The sequence below is a fragment of the Xenopus laevis genome, chromosome 8S (assembly GCF_017654675.1).
Source record: "Xenopus laevis strain J_2021 chromosome 8S, Xenopus_laevis_v10.1, whole genome shotgun sequence".
Classification (NCBI taxonomy): Eukaryota; Metazoa; Chordata; class Amphibia; order Anura; family Pipidae; genus Xenopus; species Xenopus laevis.
In genome coordinates this window covers 40,178,784-40,203,191 of record NC_054386.1, presented here as the reverse complement: position 1 = coordinate 40,203,191, position 24,408 = coordinate 40,178,784, and the positions used below count along the sequence as shown (strand labels likewise).

The 24,408-nt window shown below is 37.5% G+C and overlaps 1 protein-coding gene across 12 annotated transcripts in view; it reads left to right on the top strand.

Annotated features, from left to right (window-relative positions):
• The window catches only part of gapvd1.S (GTPase activating protein and VPS9 domains 1 S homeolog), a 42,909-nt gene extending 18,838 nt beyond the window's left edge, over positions 1-24,071 (top strand). The window contains exons 8-27 of one of the 12 annotated variants that reach the window (XM_041574019.1): positions 2,482-2,630; positions 3,706-3,871; positions 7,326-7,475; positions 8,032-8,220; positions 9,346-9,471; positions 9,579-9,710; positions 9,800-9,919; positions 10,073-10,156; positions 11,311-11,663; positions 12,141-12,228; positions 12,316-12,393; positions 14,110-14,232; positions 14,632-14,761; positions 15,166-15,275; positions 16,114-16,273; positions 16,754-16,941; positions 19,854-20,067; positions 20,269-20,341; positions 21,374-21,571; positions 21,652-24,071. In XM_041574019.1, coding sequence (XP_041429953.1) covers positions 2,482-2,630; positions 3,706-3,871; positions 7,326-7,475; positions 8,032-8,220; positions 9,346-9,471; positions 9,579-9,710; positions 9,800-9,919; positions 10,073-10,156; positions 11,311-11,663; positions 12,141-12,228; positions 12,316-12,393; positions 14,110-14,232; positions 14,632-14,761; positions 15,166-15,275; positions 16,114-16,273; positions 16,754-16,941; positions 19,854-20,067; positions 20,269-20,341; positions 21,374-21,571; positions 21,652-21,792 — 2,972 coding nt within the window. In that variant the 3' untranslated portion in view covers positions 21,793-24,071. 12 annotated transcript variants of the gene reach the window in all.
• The last annotated feature ends 337 nt before the right edge of the window (positions 24,072-24,408 follow it).

Here is a 24,408-nt window from a genome sequence, read left to right as displayed (position 1 = left end):
TTATAGGCAGAATAAAAAATGCCTATAATTGTAAAAATAAAGTGAGTCATAAATCTGAGATTATTCTGAAAATAGTGTGAAAATGTATGCGATAGGATTGAATCTCTTATCTGCTGAACAGATAAACAAAGATAATTGTGGATTAGGCAATACATTTTGGTTCATGTATTGACCTCCCACCTTTGGTTATTGCGAAGTGACTTTATTTTATGCAGTTCCCATAAACTAGGTTAATAGGAGACCAAAGTTGCATTTGTCAAAAGTTGTACACAAAGTTGTGACAACATTACGTTTTTAGATTGAACATTCTGAGAGTAATAGCTCTATAATAGAATAAAGGAATGCATCCTAATATCCAGATTTGGAACAACATGTGACTTTTAATTTATTTCCTGATTTACTGCATTTGGCAGTTTTTCCAAGTAAATATTGTACTAGACTAGTTGGTGTTTCAGGCATTGAACAGAAACAGTGTCCTGTATTGCAATGTGACTGCCTGTGTGTCCTTAAAGGAACAGTAACACCAACCAATGAAAGTGTATTAAATTAATTAAAATATAATGCACTGTTGGTCTGCACTGGTAAAATTGGTTTGTTTACTTCAGCAACTCTACTATAGTTTATATAAACAAGCAGCTGTGTAGCCATGGGGGCAGCCATTCAAGCACACATGTAAATAACAGATAAGCTCTGTAATATATAATGAAATTCTTCTAAACGTATCTGTTATCTACTGTGTATCCTGTGCTTGAATGTCTACCCCCGTGGCTACACAGCAGCTTGTTTATATAAACTATAGTAGTCTTTCTGAAGCAAACATCCCAGTTCTATCAGTGCAGTGCAACACTGCATTATTTATTCATTACTTAAAGGGGATCCATCACCCCAAAAAAATAATTCCAAATCCTATTTTATCACGCAATCAAGCAAGATTAACATTTATTACACTGTATAAATTATATGAATCTTGTTTCCTTCGATCTGGGAATTCATAATTAAAGCAAGCAGGCAGGAGCCATTTTATGGACACTGCTATTAAGGCAAGCCTTGCATCATCTCTGAATCTTGATTGTGCACCAGAATGGGAGACCCGATGTCCATCCCCATGCACTTGACTACACAATTAAATGGTTAAGAGAACTGGTGGAATGAGGGAAGAGCAGTGACGTCTAGGAAATGGAAAGTGAAGCCTAAGGCATAGAGGAGGGGCAGACAATATTTGTTTGACAGCTGAGATTTTTAAATGAGTTTACAACACTTATCAACGCTTTAATAAAAAACTTTTATTTTATTATACAGCTTTTTATGTCTGGGTGACAGGTCACTTTTTTTTTGATATTACTGTTCCTTTAACCTTTCCACTCTGGTTATTCCCCAAAGAAAGATGTTCCTTATAGGGATGCACCGATTCCACTATTTTGGATTTGGTCGAACCCCCGAATCCTTTGCGAAAGATTCTGCGGAATACCGAACATAATCCGAATTGGCATATGCAAATTAGGGGTGGGAAGGGGAAAACATTTACTTCCTTGTTTTGTGACAGAAAGTCACGCGATTTCTCATACTTTCCTGATATTTCCCATACCTGTACCTTGTTGTTAGTATTACCATGTACCAATAAAATCTATTAATTTGGCAACCTTACCAAATGAGTGACCCTTTCCACTTCTGTGAATCCCTGAGCAGTTTGCTTGCCTGTAAAATGCCTGTATAATAAGCATGCATAAAATAAACAGACACATATTCTGAACTACTTGTAGACATTAAAAAAATACACATTTAATAAAAAATTGCCATTATTTGAATGAGAGATTTCCCTGAAGCCTCCCTGCAAAAGTGAGGCACTGCTATGTGTTATGGGTAGCATCTGTTTTATTTCATCCAACAAGTTTTGTCCTGTCAAATTGGCAGTGATGCAAACCTACAATTGCTTTTATATGAAAGGAATATTTTGTAACACCCATACCTTGAAAAAACTTTATTGCATATGCAGTCTTAATAGATAGAATCATGTACACGTCCTTGTTGTTTCATTGTACAGGTATGGAACTTGTTATACAGAATGCTCGGGACCTGGGGTTTTCCGGATAATGGATCTTTCTGTAGTTTGGCTCTTCATACCTTAAGTCTACTAGAAAATCATGTAAACAATAAATAAACCAAATAGGCTGTTTTGCTCCCAATAAGGATTAATTATATCTTAGTTTGGATTAAGTATAAGATACTGTTTTATTATTACAGAGAAAAAGGACATTTTTAAATTGGATTATTTGATTATAATGGAGTATATGGGAGACAGCCTTTCCATAATTCGGAGCTTTCCTGATAACGGATCCCATGCCTGTACACAAATCTCTAAATAAACAAAGGCACATTATTTATAATTTACTTGCTGTTTTGCACAAGTGCATTGTATTTTCATACTTAAACATTTATGAATGGCAAATTGCCACAATTTTGTGTTTTCTTCTTCTATGTCAGTTACCCGCAGTAGAAGTAAAACAAACCTGATGGAGACAGAAAATGAATGCTCTCCACAAGAAGTTACCCCCAATCAGCCTGAAGAAGTCCTGGTCATCTCACTAGGGACTGGTCCCCAGCTCACACCAGGAATGATGTCTGAAAATGAGGTATATCCAGAAATGTAATCTGGACAATAACGCAAATGACACATTGAAAGCAGAAAAAAATACCTTGAACTATGAAACTGTTATTTAAAAAAATAATGCTTGCTTCAGGGCACTGAGACTTTGACATATGTTTTAAAACTACATTCTGTAGAGGACTAACTATTCATGATACATTAAGGGGGAAGTAAAGCCATCTCATTATCTTAAGGGATTTTACATGTTCAATATATATATGTGTTATTATTTTTTTACTGTTGTAAAGATAAACAATCTGGCTTCCACTGCTATAACAGGCAGCCACCACCTGCCCTACCTAAGTTGTTCAAGAATCTTAGGCAGTCACCAGCCATCTTGTTTTCTTAGTGCAGCTGGACTCCTTCAGAACAGAAAATCTACATCCAGTGACAAGCATGCTTTCTTCCAATTGACTTTAACGGAGGACTGTGCAGTAAGAGACAAACTGGATTACTTCAGGATTGAAGCAGGGGCTATGACCACAGAGGAAACCAGATTGTTTATCTTTAGAAAATGCATATATATTGGGAACTTACCTGATGTAGTGATTCTAACAATCCATTAACTTATTTGGATGACTGTACATCCCTTTTAATAGGTTCAGGTATAGGATCTTTAATCTGGAATGCTTGGAACCTTTTTTATCATACAATAGACCTTGTAGATCTCTGAAATTTGGATCACCATACCTTAAGTCTGAGGTGCAGTATTATATTAATCATATGTAATGTTTGGGGCTATGGTAACAAGGGGTAAAATAAATATCCACTTGCTTAGTACTCATTATGCAGTTTGATTCCTATCTCTTGGTAGGGCACTCCAGGGTAGCATCAATCAGACAGGTTGGCCACACTTTTGTCTAACAACATCAAGATAGTTTTAAGGAGCAAAAGTTGTAAATTGTTCATGAGAGCACAACATTCGGCAATAAAAACAGGATAAGTTGTTATTTACATTTTTTTCTAATTTTAGTGCAGTAGTATGGCTCCACTATATCTGCCCAACTGATAAAATTTTGGTATTCAAATTAGCCATTACAACAGTAAATGTTTTTTTACAGGTTTTAAACATGCAACTGGTAGATGGGGGGCAGGGGGACGTGCCTGTAGATGAATCTAAACTTCATGGGAAGCCGGACAAGACCCTGCGTTTCTCCCTCTGCAGTGACAACCTAGAAGGCATTTCAGAAGGTGAATGTTTGGGTTTAAGAATAGTTGACATTCCAGGTAAAGTTGCATTACAAGAAATAAGTGGGCCTTTTATGAGAATCAAGCATTTTTTTCAGCTTTCTGGAATTCTGGTTCAACACCTAACATAAATTTCAGTTCAACATCTGTTATTGCAATACCTCCACACAGTTCATATGATTTTCTTACTGGGATTTTTTACAGACAGTAATAGCTGGTAAAGAAATCACAAGGGCCTACACTTTTTTTCAGGTGATGCCATTTTGTTGTGCTCAAATCTAAATATGCAGATCAGGATGAAGAAGCTACAGCTTTGACTTTCTTAGCCTATAGAGCCAGTATCAATTTCACCCCCCCACAGACACAAAAACAAATTGAAGGGCAGTGGTAGGATATGTTATACAGAACCCTTGGTACCTGGTGGAGCATCATGCCTATAAGGCTAATAAAAATAGTAGGATTGATTCACCATCAACATAGATTAATGCTAGCTTTAATTAATATTAGGTGCAAGGCATTGTCTTATTAAGGGGAGCAATCAGTCAAAAGTAAGCAATAATTTCTATGACTGGACACATTCCTGATACAGCTAACACATAAACAGAGTTTCTTAAAACGCATTTAAAGCACAAACTTTGCTTTCAGTCTTCTGAGTGAAATATAACAAATCCTAGGTTTTTCATTAAAATTAGGGATGCACCGAATCCCCTTTTTTGGATTCGGCCGAACCCCCAAATCCTTTGTGAAAAATTTGGCCGAACCGAATCCGAACCCTAATTTGCATATGCAAATTAGGAGTGGGAAGGGGAAAACATTTTTTACTTCCTTGTTTTCTGACAAAAAGTCACGCAATTTCCATCCCCGCCCCTAATTTGTATATGCAAATTCGAATTTGGTTCGGCTGGCCAGAAGGATTCGGCCGAATCCGAATCCTGCTGAATAAGCCCGAATCCCGAACCGAATCCTGGATTTGGTGCATCCCTAATTAAAATGATAGAGTTGGTCATGGGTTGTGTATAGACAGTGCTACACAAAAAAGTGGAACCATTTTAACATTTAACTTGTAGGGAGCTAGAAAGTGGTCTTCAGTAGACCTTACTGAATCTTTTCCATTTTAACATTACATTTTTCGCTTTCAACCAATGTTATTGTCATCCTAGAAGGCTTTATTGCCTTGGAAAGAATTCACATTGCTACACAGTTGTGTTATTTGTTCCCCCCCTTCTGTTCATATGCAGAATTTCATCTAAATAGTTCCACAGTTTAGTACAGGTATGGGACCTGTTATCCCAGAATGCTTGGGACCTGGGGTTTTCTGGAGCTTCATACCTAAAAGACATACTGACACCAGAATTTTTTTTACATCTATCATAATATTGCCTTTTGAAGCTACTTATAACTTTGCCATAAAGTATTTGCACAATGCATTTACATTACCTGTCTGGTGCCCATGTTCCTGTATGAGGGGGCTGCCATATTTGTGCAGTAGGAGTAGAAACTTTAACTGACAGGCTGAGATGGGACAGTCAGGCTGGCAAAACAGTCCGGTTTAGAAACTTCAACTAACAATAACTTATAAAAACAGCAAAAACCGATCAACATGACCTATAGGTAACTTTTAATATACTTTCATATTTTAAAAAGTAGTTTTTTGTGGCATTATCACTATGTCTACTAGAAAATCATTTAAACATTAAATAAACCCAATAGGCTGGTTTTGCTTCCAATAAGGATTAATTATATCTTAGTTTGGATCAAGTAGAAGGTACTGTTTTATTATTACAAAGAAAAGGGAAATAATTTTGGATAAAATGGAGTCTATGGGACACGGCCTTTCCGTAATTTGGAGCTTTCTGGATAATGGGTTTCCGGATAACGGATCCCATACCTGTACGTGTATCACTCTTTCAAGTGTTTTAATAGTGTATATTTGTGTACCTAACAATATAATTATCCTGAAGTGCAGTTGATATATGCACTGTTGTGTTTAGCTTCAGAAATAACTCCTGTTGTTATATTTTATTTATGAAAAACTGCTATACAGATATGGGACCTGTTATCAAGAATGCTCGGGACCTGGGGTTTTCCAGATAAGGTGTCTTAACGTAATTTGGATCTTCATACCTTAAGTCTACTAAAAAATTATTTAAACATTAAATAAATCCAATAGGCTGGTTTTGCTTACAATAAGGATTCATTATATCTTAGTTTGAATCAAGTACCATTTCACAACTACAGAGAAAAAGGAAATAATTTTTAAAAATTCGTAATTCTGAGCTTTCTGGGTGACGGGTTAACAGATAACGGATCGTGTACCTGTATTAAAAAATGTTAAAGGAAAACTATACCCCCAAAATGAATACTTAAGCAACAGATAGTTTATATCAAATTGAATGACATATTAAAGAATCTTACCAAACTGGAATATATATTTAAGTAAATATTGCCCTTTTACATCTCTTGCCTTGAACCACCATTTCATGACTGTATCTGTGCTGCCTCAGAGATCACCTGACCAGAAATACTACAACACTAACTGTAACAGGAAGAAGTGAGGAAGCAAAAGGCAGAACTCTGTCTGTTAATTGGCTCATGTGACCTTACATGTGGTTTGTATGTGTGCACAGTGAATCTTACGATCTCAGGGGGCGGCCCTTATTTTTTAAAATGGCAATTTTCTATTTATGATTACCCAATGGCACATACTACTAAAAAAGTATATTATTATGATAATTGTTCATTTACATGAAGCAGGGTTTTACACATGAGCTGTTTTACTCAGTATCTTTTAATAGAGACCTACATTGTTTGGGGGGTATAGTTTTCCTTTAATTGATTTCTAAAGGTGGCCATACACGGAGAGATCCGCTCATTTGGCGATGTCACCAAACGAGCAGATCTCTCCTTGATATTCCCATATGAGGTGGGCAATATCGGGCTGATCAGATCGTGGGCCCTAGGGCCCAACGATCGGATCCTAACGGTGACTTTACGGGCAGTCGGATCGCGGGACCGCATCAACGAACAAATGTGGCCGCTATCCGACGGGATTTTTAGTCCCATCTGATCGAGATAGATTTACCTTTTAAATGCAACTTAGACAGATCTTTGTCTTAAGATAGTATTTATTTTAACCTTTCTCTGCATATTTATTGTTACCTTTCTGTGCTCCGCAGAGAGGTTTGAGGCTGATTTTTTTTTTTAAGTCAAATGCTAATGAAGGCCAAGCAAACCACAGTGCATTACTGTAATAACCTCCGTTTGTAAGTGCAAGTTGTATATAAGTCAGACATTTGTAACTTGTGGACTCGTAAAAGACTTGTAAACCTTTTTTCTGAGCAACATTTATGCAATAAAAAAAATGCAGTATATATTTTTGCTGTATGGTGTACTCCATATAATGTCCTGGTGTATGACTTCATGGTTTTGTGCATTCATTTTTGTGATAAATACAATGTTTTGTGTGATTTGGCTGCAAATATCAATTAAGCAGAAGAGGAAAATCCGTGTTCAACAGGTCCTTCAAATCGTTCCAACTCTGTTTCATCTCTGGATCTGGAAGGGGAATCTGTATCTGAGCTAGGAGGGGGACCATCCGGAAGCAATGGGGTAGAGGCTTTGCAGTTATTGGAACATGAACAAGGTAAGACAAAGCCCCACACTGGCCCATAAATGGTCCTGTGCTCTAGGACTGGGGCCCAAGTCCGGACTGAGAATTAAAAAAGGCCCTAGCATTTCAGGTACACAGAGGCCCAAACAGCCCCTACCAGCCCACTAAATACTGACTTTCTATGGCACCTTATAGCAACCCCTCTGACATTTGCCAGAACCCATAGATTGCCAGTCCGGGCCTGCTGGGGCCCCCAAACTCTTACCTGTGAGCCACATTTAAATATAGAAACAGTTGAGGGGCAATATAATCATGAAAAAAGTTACTAGGGGGTGCCCAATAAGGACTGTAATTGGGTATTAGCCACTGGGTGGACTGGCAGACTACAGGTGGATCTGTTTGGCAGTACACGTGGTCAGAAACCAAAAAACGAGCACCTGATTTGAGGCCACTGGAATCAACATCAATAGACATGGTAAGCAACATGTTGCTTGTGAGCCACTTGTTGGGGATGTCTGCTCTAGGAGAGATACATGAAGCATATTACAGTAGAAAGAATCTGGTTCATTAATTACTGTTCCTCCTGCAGCAACCACACAGGATAATCTAGATGACAAACTGCGCAAATTTGAAATTCGTGACATGATGGGATTGACAGATGACAGAGATATCTCTGAGACAGTCAGTGAGACATGGAGCACAGATGTGCTTGGAAGTGATTTTGACCCCAACATTGATGAAGATAGACTGCAAGAAATTGCAGGTGAGATGAATAAAGGTACTGCTATTTATTAGAAACTTGCTATTATTATACTGCAGCATAATGCAATTCATAACCTTAGTTTTGTAGAAAAGTAAAGGGTTTCTTACAATGAGTAAAATATGGTTTATATAACATCTTAGTTCAGATTTGATAAGTTTGATCCATATTGGTTAAAAAAAAAAAACAGATCCACCTTTGAGAAATCAGGCAGTTATTTCCCCCCACAATCTAATTGTTTGTGAAGGACTGATGTGCAAAGGTGCACCTTGAATTGAAGTACAGTATACACTGAAAGAGAACAAACTATAGTCTTGGTTGCAAGGGTTGCAATTTTGGAGTTCAAGATGGCTTTTATAGAATTGTTGTTTTTCATGTAATTCAATCAGTGTTGGTCACTCATTAAAGAGCAACTGGGTGACCCATGGGCCCACACTGTGGCCACATGCAAATGTTCAATTTACAAATAGAAGCTTTGTCTGTCTGACTGTAGGCTTTTGAAGCAAAGCATTACTTGCTCTTGTTCTTTTATCCTTATTATTTGACATGGTTTCATGTGGAGTCTTAAGTGCTCTTTATCACCAAAGGGTTTAAGTTTATAATCATTTAACTATATTAAAGGGGTTGTTCACCTTTAAATATACTTTCGGTATGATTTAGAGAGTGATAATCTTAGACAATTTACAATTGGTTTTAATTTTTTGAGTTATATAACTTTTTATTCCGCAGCTCTCTGGTTTTAAATTTCAACAATCTGGTTGCTAGGGTCCAAGTTACCCTAGCCACATGAATTAATTTGAATAAGATATGCATAGGAGAAGCCCTAAACTGAAAGACAAGTAATAAAAAGTTCCACTAACATTTGTAGCCTTACAGAGCATTTGTTTTTTTTAGATGGGGTCAGTGACCCCTATTTGAAAACCGGAATGAATCAGAAGACTATTTAAAAACTAAAAAGAAAAAAAAGCAAGGCCAGTTGAAAGGTTGCTTAGAGTTAGCCATTCTATAGCATGCTAAAAGTTACCTTCAGTTATTCAGTCTATATTTAATATCTCTACGCTAAGTGGTTGGTTTTAGACATTGCTTTACACTTGTATTTCTCATTTCTTACGATTATCTCCTTTATCCTTATATTACATGTAGGTGCAGCAGCTGAGAATATGCTGGGAAGCCTGCTGTGCCTTCCAGGCTCATTACTGCTCGATCCCTGCACTATATCTGAGACTACCAGTGAAGCATGGAGTGTCGAGGTGCTTCCTAGTGATTCTGGTGAGTGAGTCCTAACTAAAATTTAGCCAGACCAAATGATTTATATTTAATTACATGTTTGAACATGCCAGAGCTGTGTTTAACGCTGAGGTGCTTTGCTTTAGAAGCACCAGATCTAAAGCAAGAGGAGAGGCTGCATGAACTAGAGAGCTGTTCAGGTTTGGGAAGTACATCGGATGATACTGAAGTTAGAGAGGTCAGCTCCCGGCCCAGCACCCCAGGACTCAGTGTGGTATCAGGTAACTTTTCCATTTACCAAACCTACCTTTTCATTACTACATTGACTAAATCCAGCAAATTGTGTTTGATTCAGGTGTTGCTCTTTCAGGTATCAGTGCAACCTCAGAGGACATCCCTAACAAGACAGAGGACCTGCGCTCTGAGTGCAGCTCTGACTTTGGAGGAAAGGATTCTGTTACAAGTCCTGAAGCAGAAGAGTCTGTTCACGGTAAATAACCTAGTGGCAATTCATTAACTTGTTTATACTTACTTTTAAAGGTTCTAATGAGAAAGTCTAGCTGTTTGGTTTATAATTGTACTCATCTCCCATGTGGATCTTCATCTGAACTCAACAAAACATTATTTACACATGTATTCACAGGACCTCACCATATAACTACACCTCCAACCCAGAGTGAATCATTGTTGGCCATGTTTGACCCACTAGCTCCAGCATCTAGTGAAGGTAATTTTTTAAAAAGCCTGTCTCCCTTTAAAGTCTAAGTAAAATATTCCAGGTTACTTGTGAAGCTATTTCTGCTATTGTTATAGCTAGCTATTTTATAGCACTACAAGAGGCATACTGAAGGACATATTGGAGACTGATTGAATTAAAACCATTGAGCTTTATTTAAGGTTGAAAATGCTTGATAAATCAGTATCACCTTCACATAAGATACTAAAACCAATCCAAGTGCTATGTAGTTATTAATTCACCTTTACAGATTAAGCTGTTTGTTCAAATATATTCTCTAATTTCTATCATCACCACCATTCTTTTTTTCCATCACCCTAATGATATATTAGAACTATTGCTTAAAGGAGAAGAAAAGGTTAAATAGTTTGGGGGGGGGGTTGGTGTTGGGCAGCCTTCACCCCCAGTAATAATAATCACTTGCCTAACACCCAGGACTGGTGCAGCAGGTGTTAGCAGAAGACTGCACCGACCCAAGGTACGTTTTAGCCAGCACCACAAGGCTATTTTGCCTCTTCTGTCTTTTCACCAGATGTGCATGCACAGTAGAGTGGAGAGCTGACCTTTAAGCTAAACACACCAGTATTTTGAATCTATTGTGCATGCAACAAAAGAAAAGTGGCAAAAGATAACTTTGTGGTGCTCACCCAGAAGTACCCCCAGGCCGTTGCAGTTTTCTGCTAACAGGAGCACAGGCCGACGTATCCGTATGTGTTTATATTCACTAATACTGTAGTTGGCACCCCCAGTGGTTTTAGACACTGAAGGGATTGATTGAAGTACAGCACCACAAATTTTTTCTATAGATAAAAATGCCTTTATTGGAACACTGGCAGGACCTGGATAAGCGACGTTTCAGGCTACACAGAGCCTTTTTTCAAGCTAGACACTGAAGGGGACCAGCAACCATCTAATTACTTTTTATCTAAACTGGGGATCCTCTGTTGTGCATTACTAGCAAGGAGACAATTTGTATGTATCATCTAGTATGAACTTTTACCAGTTTCAGATTTATTCAACTATATAAGTGGAGTACTGATATATTGTCACTATATTCACTACCCTTTTGACAAATTGTATTGTTATCCACATTTAAGCCTTGTAAGTATTAGTATGTTACTAATAGTTTATTTTTCATATTCAAGTGGTTCGGCCTAAAGTACACTATGCAAGACCCTCACACCCACCTCCTGATCCACCTGTATTGGAAGGGGCAAGTGGGGGAAATGAAGCTCGACTTCCTATGTTTTGCTCGCATGTCTTTATTCACACGGACTCTGAAGCATACAGGCAGAGGCACTCATGTCCTGAAAGACTGGTGCGCAGCCGCAGCTCTGACATCGCTTCTTCCATACGGAGGCCAATAAGTGACCCTGGCTGGGTGAGGCGGGGAATAAATGAAGATCGTGAGCTGCTAACAGGAATTGCAGTGAATGCACTAATTAATCCCCCTCAATCTTCATCCTTCTCTCCCAGCAAGGACTCTTCCAGGGGAGAGGTAAGCCTGCAGGCTTTTCTGTTCTTGTTTTTAGTTGGACCCTAAACAAGAACAATGTTTTTAAGAGCCCACTATGTCTGTTTGGGTTTGGTATTATTGGCTAAGACTAGCTGTATTGGGCTGTAAAGGTAATAAGCAGCTCGTTACAGTTTTCATTACATCTGCATTTGTAACAAATGTTAAAGGTTAATTGCATGCCAGGCGTTTTCTCTGCAGACAGAGAAAGACTTAAACTTTCTGTGGCACCTGCCATTGCCTTGAATCTAAACCGCCCGTCAATCCGAATTCTGGCAGATTTTTCATCTGAGATTATGCATTTCAGCATTTCCAAATATCTGCCTCTACAGTACTCATTTGCTTTCTATTTTTTGTATGAAATATCAAGTACTGCTTTGCTGGAGCTCTGAATATTACATGGGATGAAATGGGAATATCCTCTGTGATGTACCAAAACAAATGATTTTCTTCTTTTTACAGCCAGATGAAAAAAAAGACAGTGACGATGAGCGATCAGATAGAAATAAGCCTTGGTGGAAGAAGCGTTTTGTGTCTGCAATGCCCAAAGGTAAACCATCATATTACACAAGCTTGATGTAGGCACAGGGAATACAGCATGGGTATATTCATTACTTTATTTATTTTATCTTTACAGCGCCTATCCCATTTAGGAAGAAGGAAAAACAGGAGAAAGAGAGGGAAGACTTTGTACAAGACAGGTTTTACGTAGCAGGTAGTTAAATGTGTAAAAAACTTGCAGTGTGATACAGAGTGCTTACAGCTGGGGATACAAATCCAATTGCTTTAAATATCTCTGCCTACTTTGGCACAGGAACTTATGAGGGTACTAACCAAAATGGTTCCACATTATTGTATGCTTGCTCCATAAGTCTTTAGCAAGCTCAAAATACATTCTAATAAGTTAATTTTGCAATATTCAATATTGGTTTTGAATGTTAAGGTTAAATGTGTCTGAGTTTAGGATGTGAATAAATCCTATTTTATTCTGTGGGGGGGAAGGGATTTGGCATTGTACTTCTTCTTCAAAAAGCTTCCTTTTGTTAGATAGCTCAACACAGCCCTTAGAGAATGTTTGAGAAGAGTTAGTAGTAACAAGTAAATACTTATGGTATGTTCTGAGATAGGCTTTTTCACATACTCCATTAAATGGGTGGTTTACACTTATGTTAACATTTAGTATGTTATAGAATGTATGGTATAGAATTCTAAGCAATTTTTCAATTAGTCATCATTTATTTTGTATAGATTTTCAATTTGCCATCTTCTTCTGACTCTTTTCAGCTTTCAAATGGTGGTCGCTAAAAGGCAAATGCGTTGTAAAGTTATAAATGTATTGCAATTGCTGCTTTTTATTACTCCTCTTTCTATTCAGGCCTCTCCTATTCATATTGCAGTCTCTTATTCAAATCAGTGAATGGTTGCTTGGGTAATTTGGACCCTAGCTACCAGATTGCTGAAATTTCAGCACACTTGAGAGCTTCTAAATAAAAAGCTAAATAACTCAAACCCAAAAATAATAGAAAATTAAAAAACAATTGCATACTGTCTCAGAATATCACTCTCTAAATCATATTAAAAAAGTTAATATCGATCCGATCCCTGAATTAGGGTAACCTAGGTGTACCCCTACATAAGACAATTAAGCAACTTCACAATTTAGTTTGGAGCAAATGGTGGCTCAAAAATAATTCATAAAAAATACTTCTAAGAGTGTCCAATTGACCCCAATACAGGGTTCTTACTGTTACAATACTCTATCGACTGGTAATTCATGTCTGATTTCATGTAATGCATACGAGATGTGCTGTTATGTCTTGTTTTACGTGTTTAAAACAATAAAACTTACCTTTAAAAAAAAAAAAAAAAAAAGTTAACTCAAAGTTACTAGCCCCTTTAATTAACCAAGTTCTTAATGTAGTATACTACAGACTATGGTATCATTATCAGATTTCTTCATGCAATATATCCCTTTCTCAGGTTGATAGTTACAGGAACCTTTAGGCTAGTACTGCAAGTTTTGTATATAAAATATAAGACTTTAAATTATCTTTTTTATTAGGTTTTTAAGATTTACAGAGCGTAAAACTGCAGTTGTACATGCAGCATAGTGCAAGAAGATAAAGGCTAATAAAAGGAATTCTGCACAGTGTGAGGACCTCTCCACTCCCGGTTTTATAGCTATGTTGGGTTCTGAAGGATTATGTAGTCCTTGGCTGGGTATGGACACTCCAAGATTGTTTTTACTCTTAGCAATTCTGAAACATTCCTATTGATTTATATAGGGACATTTCAGTATGACATTTTTATGTGTCCAGTTACTTTTCTAAGGAATGGGATCTCTGTGAGTTCATGTTGCACATAGTTCAAAATATGAAGCATATCTTCTAATTACACTGTTTTATACTGACCACTACTATTTTTCTTACAGTTGACTCTACCTCTCAGTTAGGACCACATTCCCAAGCAGCAGAAGACATCCTGGCTAAGTACAGAAATGCTATCAAAAGAACAATCCCCAACGAAGGTTCTACCATGCCCTATGAAGGAGCAGGTATTATCTCCTGGACACATAACCATGAAAGTAATAATGTAAATTAAATGCATATGCCATAAATAAAGCAATAGTGTCTCAATGTGAAGATCTTGTTCATGGTTGATCTTCAATATAACGTACTTTCTTTAGCTCATTTTGGAACAGTAATAATCCTTTAGTCTAGGCATTTAAAATAAATAACAGAGCAACAATTTTATAGTAGCCAGGGATACTGATTTAAATTTTCAAATAATGTCCATATCTTTTTTTTCCCTATGCATAGTTTTGCATTATATTATTGAGGTGATTCGGAAGAAATACAGGGGGGGGGCAGGAATTTTCAACCATGTAGGGACATGTAAGCAAATTATTTTAACTCAATCTAGTACATATCTTATTCCTTACTTGTACCTACAGATCCTGTTGGAGATGGAGAAAGCCTCCATGAGTCTCCTCGTGATGAAGCTTTGCAGAACATGACCTCAGATGACCTACTTGATTCTGCTAACCAAGTAGCCCACCCTCAGGAGTCTGCATTCTCCTATAGGCATGTTTGATTTTTCATATTTTTTTTTATGCAAACCAGCTAACCTTTTTCATTTTTATCAAAATATCCAGTTTTTTTTTAATTCAGTGTACATCAGTTATCAGCAGGGACCTAGAAGTTGTGTGTAACTAAGCATTGAAATGCTGTAAAATAATGAGAAATGCAAGTGAAATAATAAATAAAATAAGCTGCATAGTGTGTGTAGCAGAGAGTGGAATGGAATAGCATAAATGCATTGTGCATTATGGGAGTAAATTGGCAGACAAGCCCCCAGGATGTCACAATAGACTGCAATTAAATATAGACTGCAAGTAAATATGCTACAATTATTAAGAAGCTGTGATACTGTCATACGATTTAGTTCCAGATTCCACGTTTTGTGTAATGGCATTTTGGTATTGCAGGGATGCTAAGAAGAAATTACGCCTGGCCCTGTGCTCTGCTGATTCTGTAGCATTCCCTGTATTGTCTCATTCAACACGGAATGGCTTGCCAGATCACACAGACCCAGAAGGTGAATTATCTCTTTAAGATGATTTTAAAAGGGAAATTTTAGCCCAGATTCAAGAGTGTGTCTAGGTCACTATACAGCCCATTTGAGTTCTGTGCAAGGGAATAAGAACCATGTGATAGTATAGAGCAGTTATCAACAACCAGTGGCTCGTGAGCAACATGTTGCTCACCAACTTCTTGGATGTTGCTTCCAGATGCTTCGAAGCAGGTGCTTATTTTTGAATTCCAGGCTTGGAGGCATGATTTAGTTGCATAAAAACTAGATGTACTATCAGACATTTCTGTAGGCTGCAGGTCCACATAGGGACTACCAATAGCCATCATAGCCTTATTTGGCACCCAGAAACTTTTTCAAGCTTGTGTTTCTCTTTTTTAAATTTGAATGTCGCTCATGGTTAAAAAAAACATTGAGAACCCCTGACTTCGAGAGAATGTAGCATATGATAAGTAGTTGTTGTGCTGAGTCTGGCTCATGGCTTTTATGTCATCTATTGATCTGGGCTGATTAATGGTGTGATGGAAAGACATCATCCAATGCAACAATCTACTAGACATGCAGTATATAATGTATGCCATGACAAATATCTGGAGTGCTGGGCAAGATTTTTTTTCATGCCATTGGCCTGTTATATACTATTACTTACCTATGGTTATTATAAAACCAAGCTATAGATGGAGGTCCATGGCACCTAGCAATGTATTCAGTTGGGTAGCTGTAGCACTCAACCCTCCCTTGTACCTTGAAATAAAATATACAATAAAATGAATAAAACCTAGCTTTAAAAAAAAAATATAGAAGTATTTCTCTCTCAGTCTGACTCTCTTCTTCCATTCTGCAGACAATGAGATTGTGTGCTTCCTTAAAGTCCAACTTGCAGAGGCCATAAACCTGCAGGACAAAAACCTGATGGCACAAATTCAGGAAACTATGCGCTGTGTGAGCCGTTTCGACAGCCGTTCCTGCAGCAAGATCTTGTCATCACTTGCAGAAGATTACCGGTAAGATTAAAATGTTTCTGCTACATTCATTTATTTTAAAAAGCATGACAATTATAATTTTTCCATGAAAAATCCTTCTTTGCAAATTACAGATGAGTGAATGCTGCCATGTTTCTTTAATTCGCAGGTGCAAATACTATAGGCAGCAGCGCAATGGTTTTCTGAACTGACTGCATTCTGTTTCTAACCATAGAGAATGTATTTGCTGGCAATAGATAAAGAGAAGCACTTGTGAAATGCTCATACAGGAGCTGAGTTGTAGTGCACATATTAAAGATGCCCAAATAATTTCTGCCATAATCCAGACTCTCTTATGAAGATTTACATTTGAGAAAACTTGGATGGATGGATAATTTTCATTGTAAAAGTTTTACAGCCTCCTGTTCTGCCAGATGAGACAACTTAAAAGTAAAACAAACAAACAAACCACAACTTCACCTAGACAGTGTGTTAATAAATTCTATACACACTTCCTTGCAGGAAGAGGGCCTCGTATATTGCATATCTAACAAGATGCCGACAGGGACTACAAAGCACCCAGGCTCATCTTGACCGCCTCCTGCAAAGAGTGCTACGAGATAAGGAGGTCTCCACACGCTACTTCACCACTGTCTGTGTGCGGCTTCTACTGGAGAGCAAAGAGAATGAAATACATGAATTTATACAAGGTGAAGGCAGCAAGTACAGTTTTCTTTGCAAGTTTCAACAATGGACTTATTGATTGTTAAATGACATCTTCACTGGCAGGTCTATTATATTATTATGATTTTGTGATACTCCAGTTATGCTTTTGCATGGTTCTTTAGGGAAAAATGGCTACTTTTTTAGCAACTTCACATGCAATCTGTTATTATTCAGAGCTCTTGATATTGGTATCCCATAACCTTCAGTTAATTATGATGGTGGCAGAATTTTACTGCTTCCCAGTCAAAGACCTGGCCTTAAAGAAACAGTAACACCAAAAAATACAAGGGGTTTAAATAATTAACATATAATATACTGTTAGCATGCACTGGTAAAAGCCATGTGTTTACTTCAGAAATACTATTCTAGTTAAAGAAAAAAGCTGCTGTGTAAAGTTTTTATTTATACAGTTACAACAAAAATTAAAAGAGATTAGATGAGAAGGAAGAGAAGAATAGGACAGAGAAAAGTAAGGCTACGTAAGCTTTTGCGAGTCAAATCTATTTATACAGACTGGGCATTCAACCAAGTGTCCCAAATTGCATTGAACTTAGCTGGGCATCCTCTAGACAAGTAGACCAATTTTTGTTTGTGAACACTTCATTAATTAGTTTTTTTTCCAGAGGTTGAATGCTGGAGCAGATGTGGCTTTCCATGTCAATATATGGTTTCTTTACATATAACAATAACTGGAGGTAACAAAACCGCTGGTGTGACAAGAGACCCAAGTCTTCCAGAACGCTGAGTAAACATACCATTGGATGTTGGGGAGGGCCAGTTTCTTATTAATGTACCTCAAAACCTCTGACTAAAATTGCCCGATTACTGGGCATTCCCAAAAGACGTGAAGGAAAGTGCCCACTTCTAGGTTGCATTTAGGGCATCTGGTACTTGGGGGTAGTGTAGCATTTTTAAAGTAAAAATATGACAGAGAACATATCTGTAAGATTTGTTATTTATTAAAATTGGGTTTGAATACATTTGCTAGGCACTATATACAGTTGTCCTTATAATTGCTTTTATTTCCATACATACAAATGCATTGGGAACAAGGTACATTCTATTCCAAATTAAAACATGAAGAAAAATGTCACATTTGTGTTATTCCTTTACAGAAAGTGAAGAAAATGGAAAATTAGGGTTTTCCAAATAATAGCAGTGTCTGTATTCTTTTCAAACTCAAGCATTCACTGTATAAATTAAAAAAAAGTTTCAAGATTTTTCTTTCCTTTGAACGACTGAACTAATTGAGTTGTATGTGATTCTGAGAACTGCTGCACATCCATGTTAAATGGAGTCCACCAACTTCTGGCACCTTTTACATTCCACAATTCTTCTGCATTTCTTGGTTTTGCCTCAAACAACATTTTGATGTCACCCCAGTTTTATATTGAATTAAGGTGAGGGGGTTGGGCTGGCCACTCCATAATGTCAATCTTGTTGGTCTGGAACCAAGATGTTCGTCATTTACTGGTGTGTTTGGGGTCATTGTCTTGTTGACACTCCCATTTCAAGGGCATTTCCTCTTCGGCATAATGCAACATGACCTCTTCAAGTATTTTGATGTATTGAAACTGATCCATGATCCCGGTTATCCGATAAATAGGCCCAACACCATGAAAAACATCCCCATATGATAATACTTCCGCCACAGGCTTCACTATGTACTGTGGCTTTAAATCAGTGTTTGGTGGTTGTCTGACAAACTGTCTGCGGCCCCTGGACCCAAAAAGAACAATCTTGCTTTCAGCATTTCAAAAAAAAATTTGCACCATTTTTCTTTAGGCCAGTCATTGGGGCTTATTTATCAACACTGGGCAAATTTGCCCATGGGCAGTTACCTATAGCAACCAATCAGCGATTAGCTTTTAAAAGCCAGCTGCAAGTAGAACAATGAATGCAGCAATCTGATTGGTTGCCATGGATTACTGCCCACGGGCAAATGTGCCCAGTGTTGATAAATGACCCCCAATGTGTTCTTTGGCAAACTGGAAGCTCTTCAGCACCTCTTATTTTCAGGGGACTTCTTGCCGAACTTGGCTTCTTCTAATTGTAACAGTATCACAGGTAACTTTACACCTTTTGTGATCTTCTGGGAGCTGATCATTGGCTGAGTCTTTGCCATTTTGGCTATGCTTCTATACATTCAAATGGAAGTTTTCTGTTTTCTTCCATGTCTATCAGGTTTTGGTTGTCATTTTAAGGTATTTGAGATCATTTTAGCTGAGCTGTCTATAATTTTCTGCACTTCTTTATATGTTTTCCATTCTCCAATCAACTTTTTAATTAAAGTATGCTGTTCTTCTGAACAATGTCTTGAACGACCGATTTTACTCACAGCGTTTGCTTCCTCCCATCCTTAAATAAGGGCTATAATTGAGACCTGTTTCTTCACAGAATGAATGATGTTACTAATTGAACTCTACACTGCTATTATTTGGAACAAGCTATTTTTATTATTTTGAACACTGCTATTATTATTTGCAACAGTGCTATTATCTGGAACAAGTCTGAATTAATGATTCAATTACACAGAATCAGCAGCATGCATGCCATAACTGTTTGGTCTGTTGGTTTTCTATTTGCTATACTACACCTACTAGTAAATTATTTGCCATGTAGAAATATTATTCTAAACACAACTGTATAGGTCTATTTAATCCAAGTTAAACAGAACAGATATTTATTCTGACCCCTAGTCCTGGGTTCACTATTTTGGGAGTTTGAAGAAACAAGATAATGATGTGTGGGGCACTATGACTATAAATATTTGTGCTCTGTGCTTGGGCTTCCGATAACTAGCCCATTCTTTGTGGTTATAGCGTTTGCAGAGGCCACTATACCAGATGTACAGAGGTCCTTTAACCAAATCGTCTCTCTCTCGCTTTCTCCTTAGATTTTCAAAAGCTAACCGCAGCTGATGACAAAACAGCGCAAGTTGAAGAGTTCTTGCAATCACTTTACGGGGCAATGGCACAAGATGTGATTTGGCAAAATGCCAGCGAGGAGCAGCTGCAAGATGCACAGATTGCCATTGAGAGAAGCATTATGAACCGCATCTTTAAGCTGGCCTTTAATCCCAATCAAGATGCAGACATTTTGCGAGATCAGTGAGTTTAAATAAAAAAACATATAGAAAAGATGAGTTTGCATGAGTATTCTAAGAAGAACAAGACCTCATTGTGAAGGAAAGAAACCTGTATGGCCAGTGTAGATATAATAAAAAACAGTACTTATGAAAAGTAAGGCTTTTCAATTTGAGAATTTCAGTTTCTGGATGTTTCCCTATTTTCTCTTCTGTCCCCCTGCAGGGTCCTTCACGAACACATCAAAAGGTTGTCCAAAGTGGTGACTGCCAATCACAGAGCACTGCAGATACCTGAGGTATCCATTATAGCCAGATATACACTATAATAGGGCTGTATAAGTCCATTATTAACATATTTGAAGGAAACTTCACATCAAAAATTAAGCAGAATATATTAGTAACTTTTTTTTTCAAATTATTTTTAAGGCATTTCTGTTAGGGAGAACTGCAAAAATACCTGAAATCACTAGAGAGGGCTTTCATTCCACTCAGTACACCTGTTGCCCACCATATCATTAGCTTGAGTACATGTCTGTGGTTTTTTGTGATAAGTTTTATTGGCACAGTGGTTCCCTTTAGATAAAATGGAAGTAGCTGCCACTAGTTTTTCACACTTCATAATGTTACTCTACAAGCTGTGGCAAGCAGGGTGTGCTGCCGCTGACAATTTTTTTTCTGGACTGTAATTGCATTATCTATTATGGATATTGTGGTTAACATATTACAGTAATATACTCAGGGCCATACCTATCATATAGGCACCCATGGGGCCATTCCAAAGGTGGCAGTGGCCCATCTACATGATGAATACAAAAATTGCTTAAAAGAAAATATCCCACCTGCTATATTCCGCCTGATGCTATATTCCGCAGCAGAGCTGTGGTGGGGATGAGGGTACCTTCCTCTCCTGCAATTGCACATGAGGAGATAAGACGGGCCATCTGTGCATTAGCAAAATGCCTATAAAAGGGGTTGGGCTGAGGTCTGTGCCTAGGGAAGCATGTGACCTAAATAGAACCCTGAATATACTGCAGTTGGGCACTGGGTCGCTATAGAGTTTCAGCTGTAAACAATTAAAAGTCCCACCATATAACAGCAGTACCTGCTAAAAAAGAGGATTGGTTATAGGAATTCAATAGACTGAGGTAAACAGGTTGCATATCCCTTTGCTACAGTGTTTTATGCATAATGCAAAGCTCTTGATGAGTATAAGTTTTTAAAAATAGTTTTTTATATTTGAATGCAGTAAGGAAACACCCGATATGCTGAATTATAGTTCTGTTTATACTTTTTTTTTTACTGTGTAATACCTGTGTTTTTTATACCAGGTGTATCTGAGGGAGGCTCCTTGGCCATCTGCTCAAACTGAAATCCGTACCATCAGTGCATACAAGACACCCAGGGACAAAGTGCAATGCATATTGCGCATGTGCTCAACAATCATGAACCTTTTAAGCCTGGCCAATGAGTACTCTGTCCCAGGAGCAGATGATTTTGTTCCTGTGCTGGTTTTTGTCCTTATTAAGGTAAGAGACATGTCAAACACACATCTTTGCGTTACGCCAACACAACTTATATAATAATTTTCAAATGTCTACTTTTCCAGGCTAATCCCACCTACCTACTGTCAACGGTGCAATATATCAGCAGCTTCTATTCAAATCGGCTCATCGGTGAAGAGTCCTACTGGTGGATGCAATTTACGGCTGCCGTTGAGTTCATAAAAACTATTGACGATCGCAAGTAAATCTCAGAACAAGCTGTAAAAATTAAGTGGCTCCTCTTTCCCAGGTTTTGGCATTGCAGCCTCAGGCCTTGTATCATAACTGTACAGACAAAAGGGGTAGTGGTTTTGGTCTTTAACTCTGGGAGGGCCTTCAATTCATTGCTCACTAGTAGCTTGCGGGCCTTTCTGATTGCAAAAGCAGTCACGTTTCCATTGAAAATCCCCACCAATGCAAAGCCGACGTATAACCTGCCCCTCTTATAATGCTGCATCATTTCAAATGACACCTTTACTAAACAGAAAATGACATTTAACTTGCAGACGTGGATGTTTTGTTTAATTTAACTTGATATATATTTTTTTTCTTAGAATTATGTAAGGAATGCAAAAGGGACCACGTATTAACTATTCTTAGCAAAAAGAAAAAAAAACATTGCATATACTTGCAGGTTTTTAGTTAAATTGCTCTCTAGGGATAGTAGGCAATAATGCTGAGTAGTAGAGGATTTCACAGGAGGGGTTTAATTGTTACACTGCTTAATCACATTTCCTACTTATTTTAAATGGCACCAAATACCATGTTTTCTAAAATCTTAATATTTATCCATAGAAAAGTCCATTCTTCCTTGGTTGTGGATAAGTTTTACCAAAGTTACATAACCAACGTCAGTATTGACCTGTGTCCATATATTTTGCAGAGGGACTCTTAGCCATCAACAACCGTTTAACAACAGGGATTTGTATATAAGGTTGTATAAATCAAGCTTGAACACAAATATCTCCTTACGTCTTATCTAAACCACTGACAGCCCCATTGAAAAAAACCTAATGCGTCTATTCCTGCGCTCCCCTGCGACTGAACGCAGAAAAACAGAACGCAGTAAAACAGAACGCAGTGGAGCGCAGCTTCAACCACTCGTCAGTAAGAGCCCTTAGACTGCTAGTTCTAAAAGGCATCGTTTAATTCCATTTTGAGAGGAATCATTGTTTGAAAAATGAAATAAGAGAAACAATGTAAAGGTTTGTTAAGCACAGGATTTAATGTACTTCTAAATCACCATCAACTTGCAAACTGGAGCAGTAAACTATAGATAAGTTATTAGCAGTAGTTTTTCTCAGAATATGTCAAATAAACAATTCCTTCTATTAGCAGAAGGTTGTTTTGGTCATGACGCAGTAAAATGAGCTTTTCTTTAGGTGTAGATTCGCACAGCAGTTTGAATGTCCAAAAGTGAGATGTTTCAGTATGTTTTAAATTACTTGTATCCCTTCTAATTTCTGGCCGATTGCAACTTTTTCTGCCACCAGAGGGTGTAAAAATCTTTTCAACAGGCATTACCAAAAAACAAAAAGAAAAAACAAAACTGGAATGCAACAATCAATTCTATATTATTAGTTCACACTCTAGTCACTAAGCCACCCTTAATGTTAGGCTGCATTTGAGTATTAACACTTACACTGACCTGCTGTCTTAAACGGTGTGTGGATGGAGACTACATCCTCCAGTGCACCATGTTACAGACATATTATTTATTGAAATCATTGCTACAACCTGGATAAAAGTTTTTTTTATTTTTTTGTAAACCAGCCAATTATACGGGTGCAAATCAGATTTTTCTTTTAAAGTGTATTTACATTTAAATCTCCAGAAATTAACAGGCTTATTGAAAAGGAACGTTCCATTTTCAATGGCAAAATGATTTTATTTTCCAAAAGAGCAATTGTTTACTTCCAAAGCACTTTCTGAATGGAGCTACTCAGGGCTTTAATGCTTTAACTATCCTTTATATATGACTTAGGGCAATGGAATATGGAGCAATTGGTAACAATTTGCCATGGAAGATGGAGAAATGCTCACAGTTGCCTCTCTATTAATCAGTAATTGGCTGGATCCTTCCAGTTTAGTCACGGATATAATATCACTCATCCCATGTGGTGTCACTATAATAAGTGGCAAGCATTCATAAGAGTGTGTTATTGGTAAACAAATGTTCAGCAGTTTCCAGATTTTAATATAACAGTTCATATTAAATGTAAAGCTTTTTAATTTTTTTTAATCCTTTTTTTCTTCTGATAACAATCCAGGGCCTGTTGATCACCCTGTATAAATATGCTGTCACCAGCTTTTATTACCCATGCAATAGCATACTGTAACAGCCAATATATACAGTATGGAGAGTGGAGCTCTTCCGCAACAAAAGGTCATCAGTTAATAACAAAAAATCCATGCACTAGGTCTGCTTTTCTGCTGTTAAATATATTCTTTTTAATTCATAATGAAATAAAAACTGACGGGGGAACATGTTTTGTCATTTGTGTCATTTCATGTTAAAGACTCTATTTTCTTGGTATTTTTAAAAAAAATCCTTGTATTTGTTTTTCCTCCATTATAAATAATGTACTGCAGTTGCTGCGTAAACTAGAGGCACAGTGCTCGGTGGAAGAGAACAGGACCCAATAACTGCACTCCATCTTTCATAAATGGCCAGAGAAAGTAAATGAATGTGCTTTATCTACATAATGTTTGGTGAACATGCTCTTTATTGGTGCTTTGGAATTCTATATATGTCAGGGTTTTTGTCTGGGCCCAGATTTAATTCAGGAGTTAGCTTTGTGACCCAGAAATTTATGATGTAC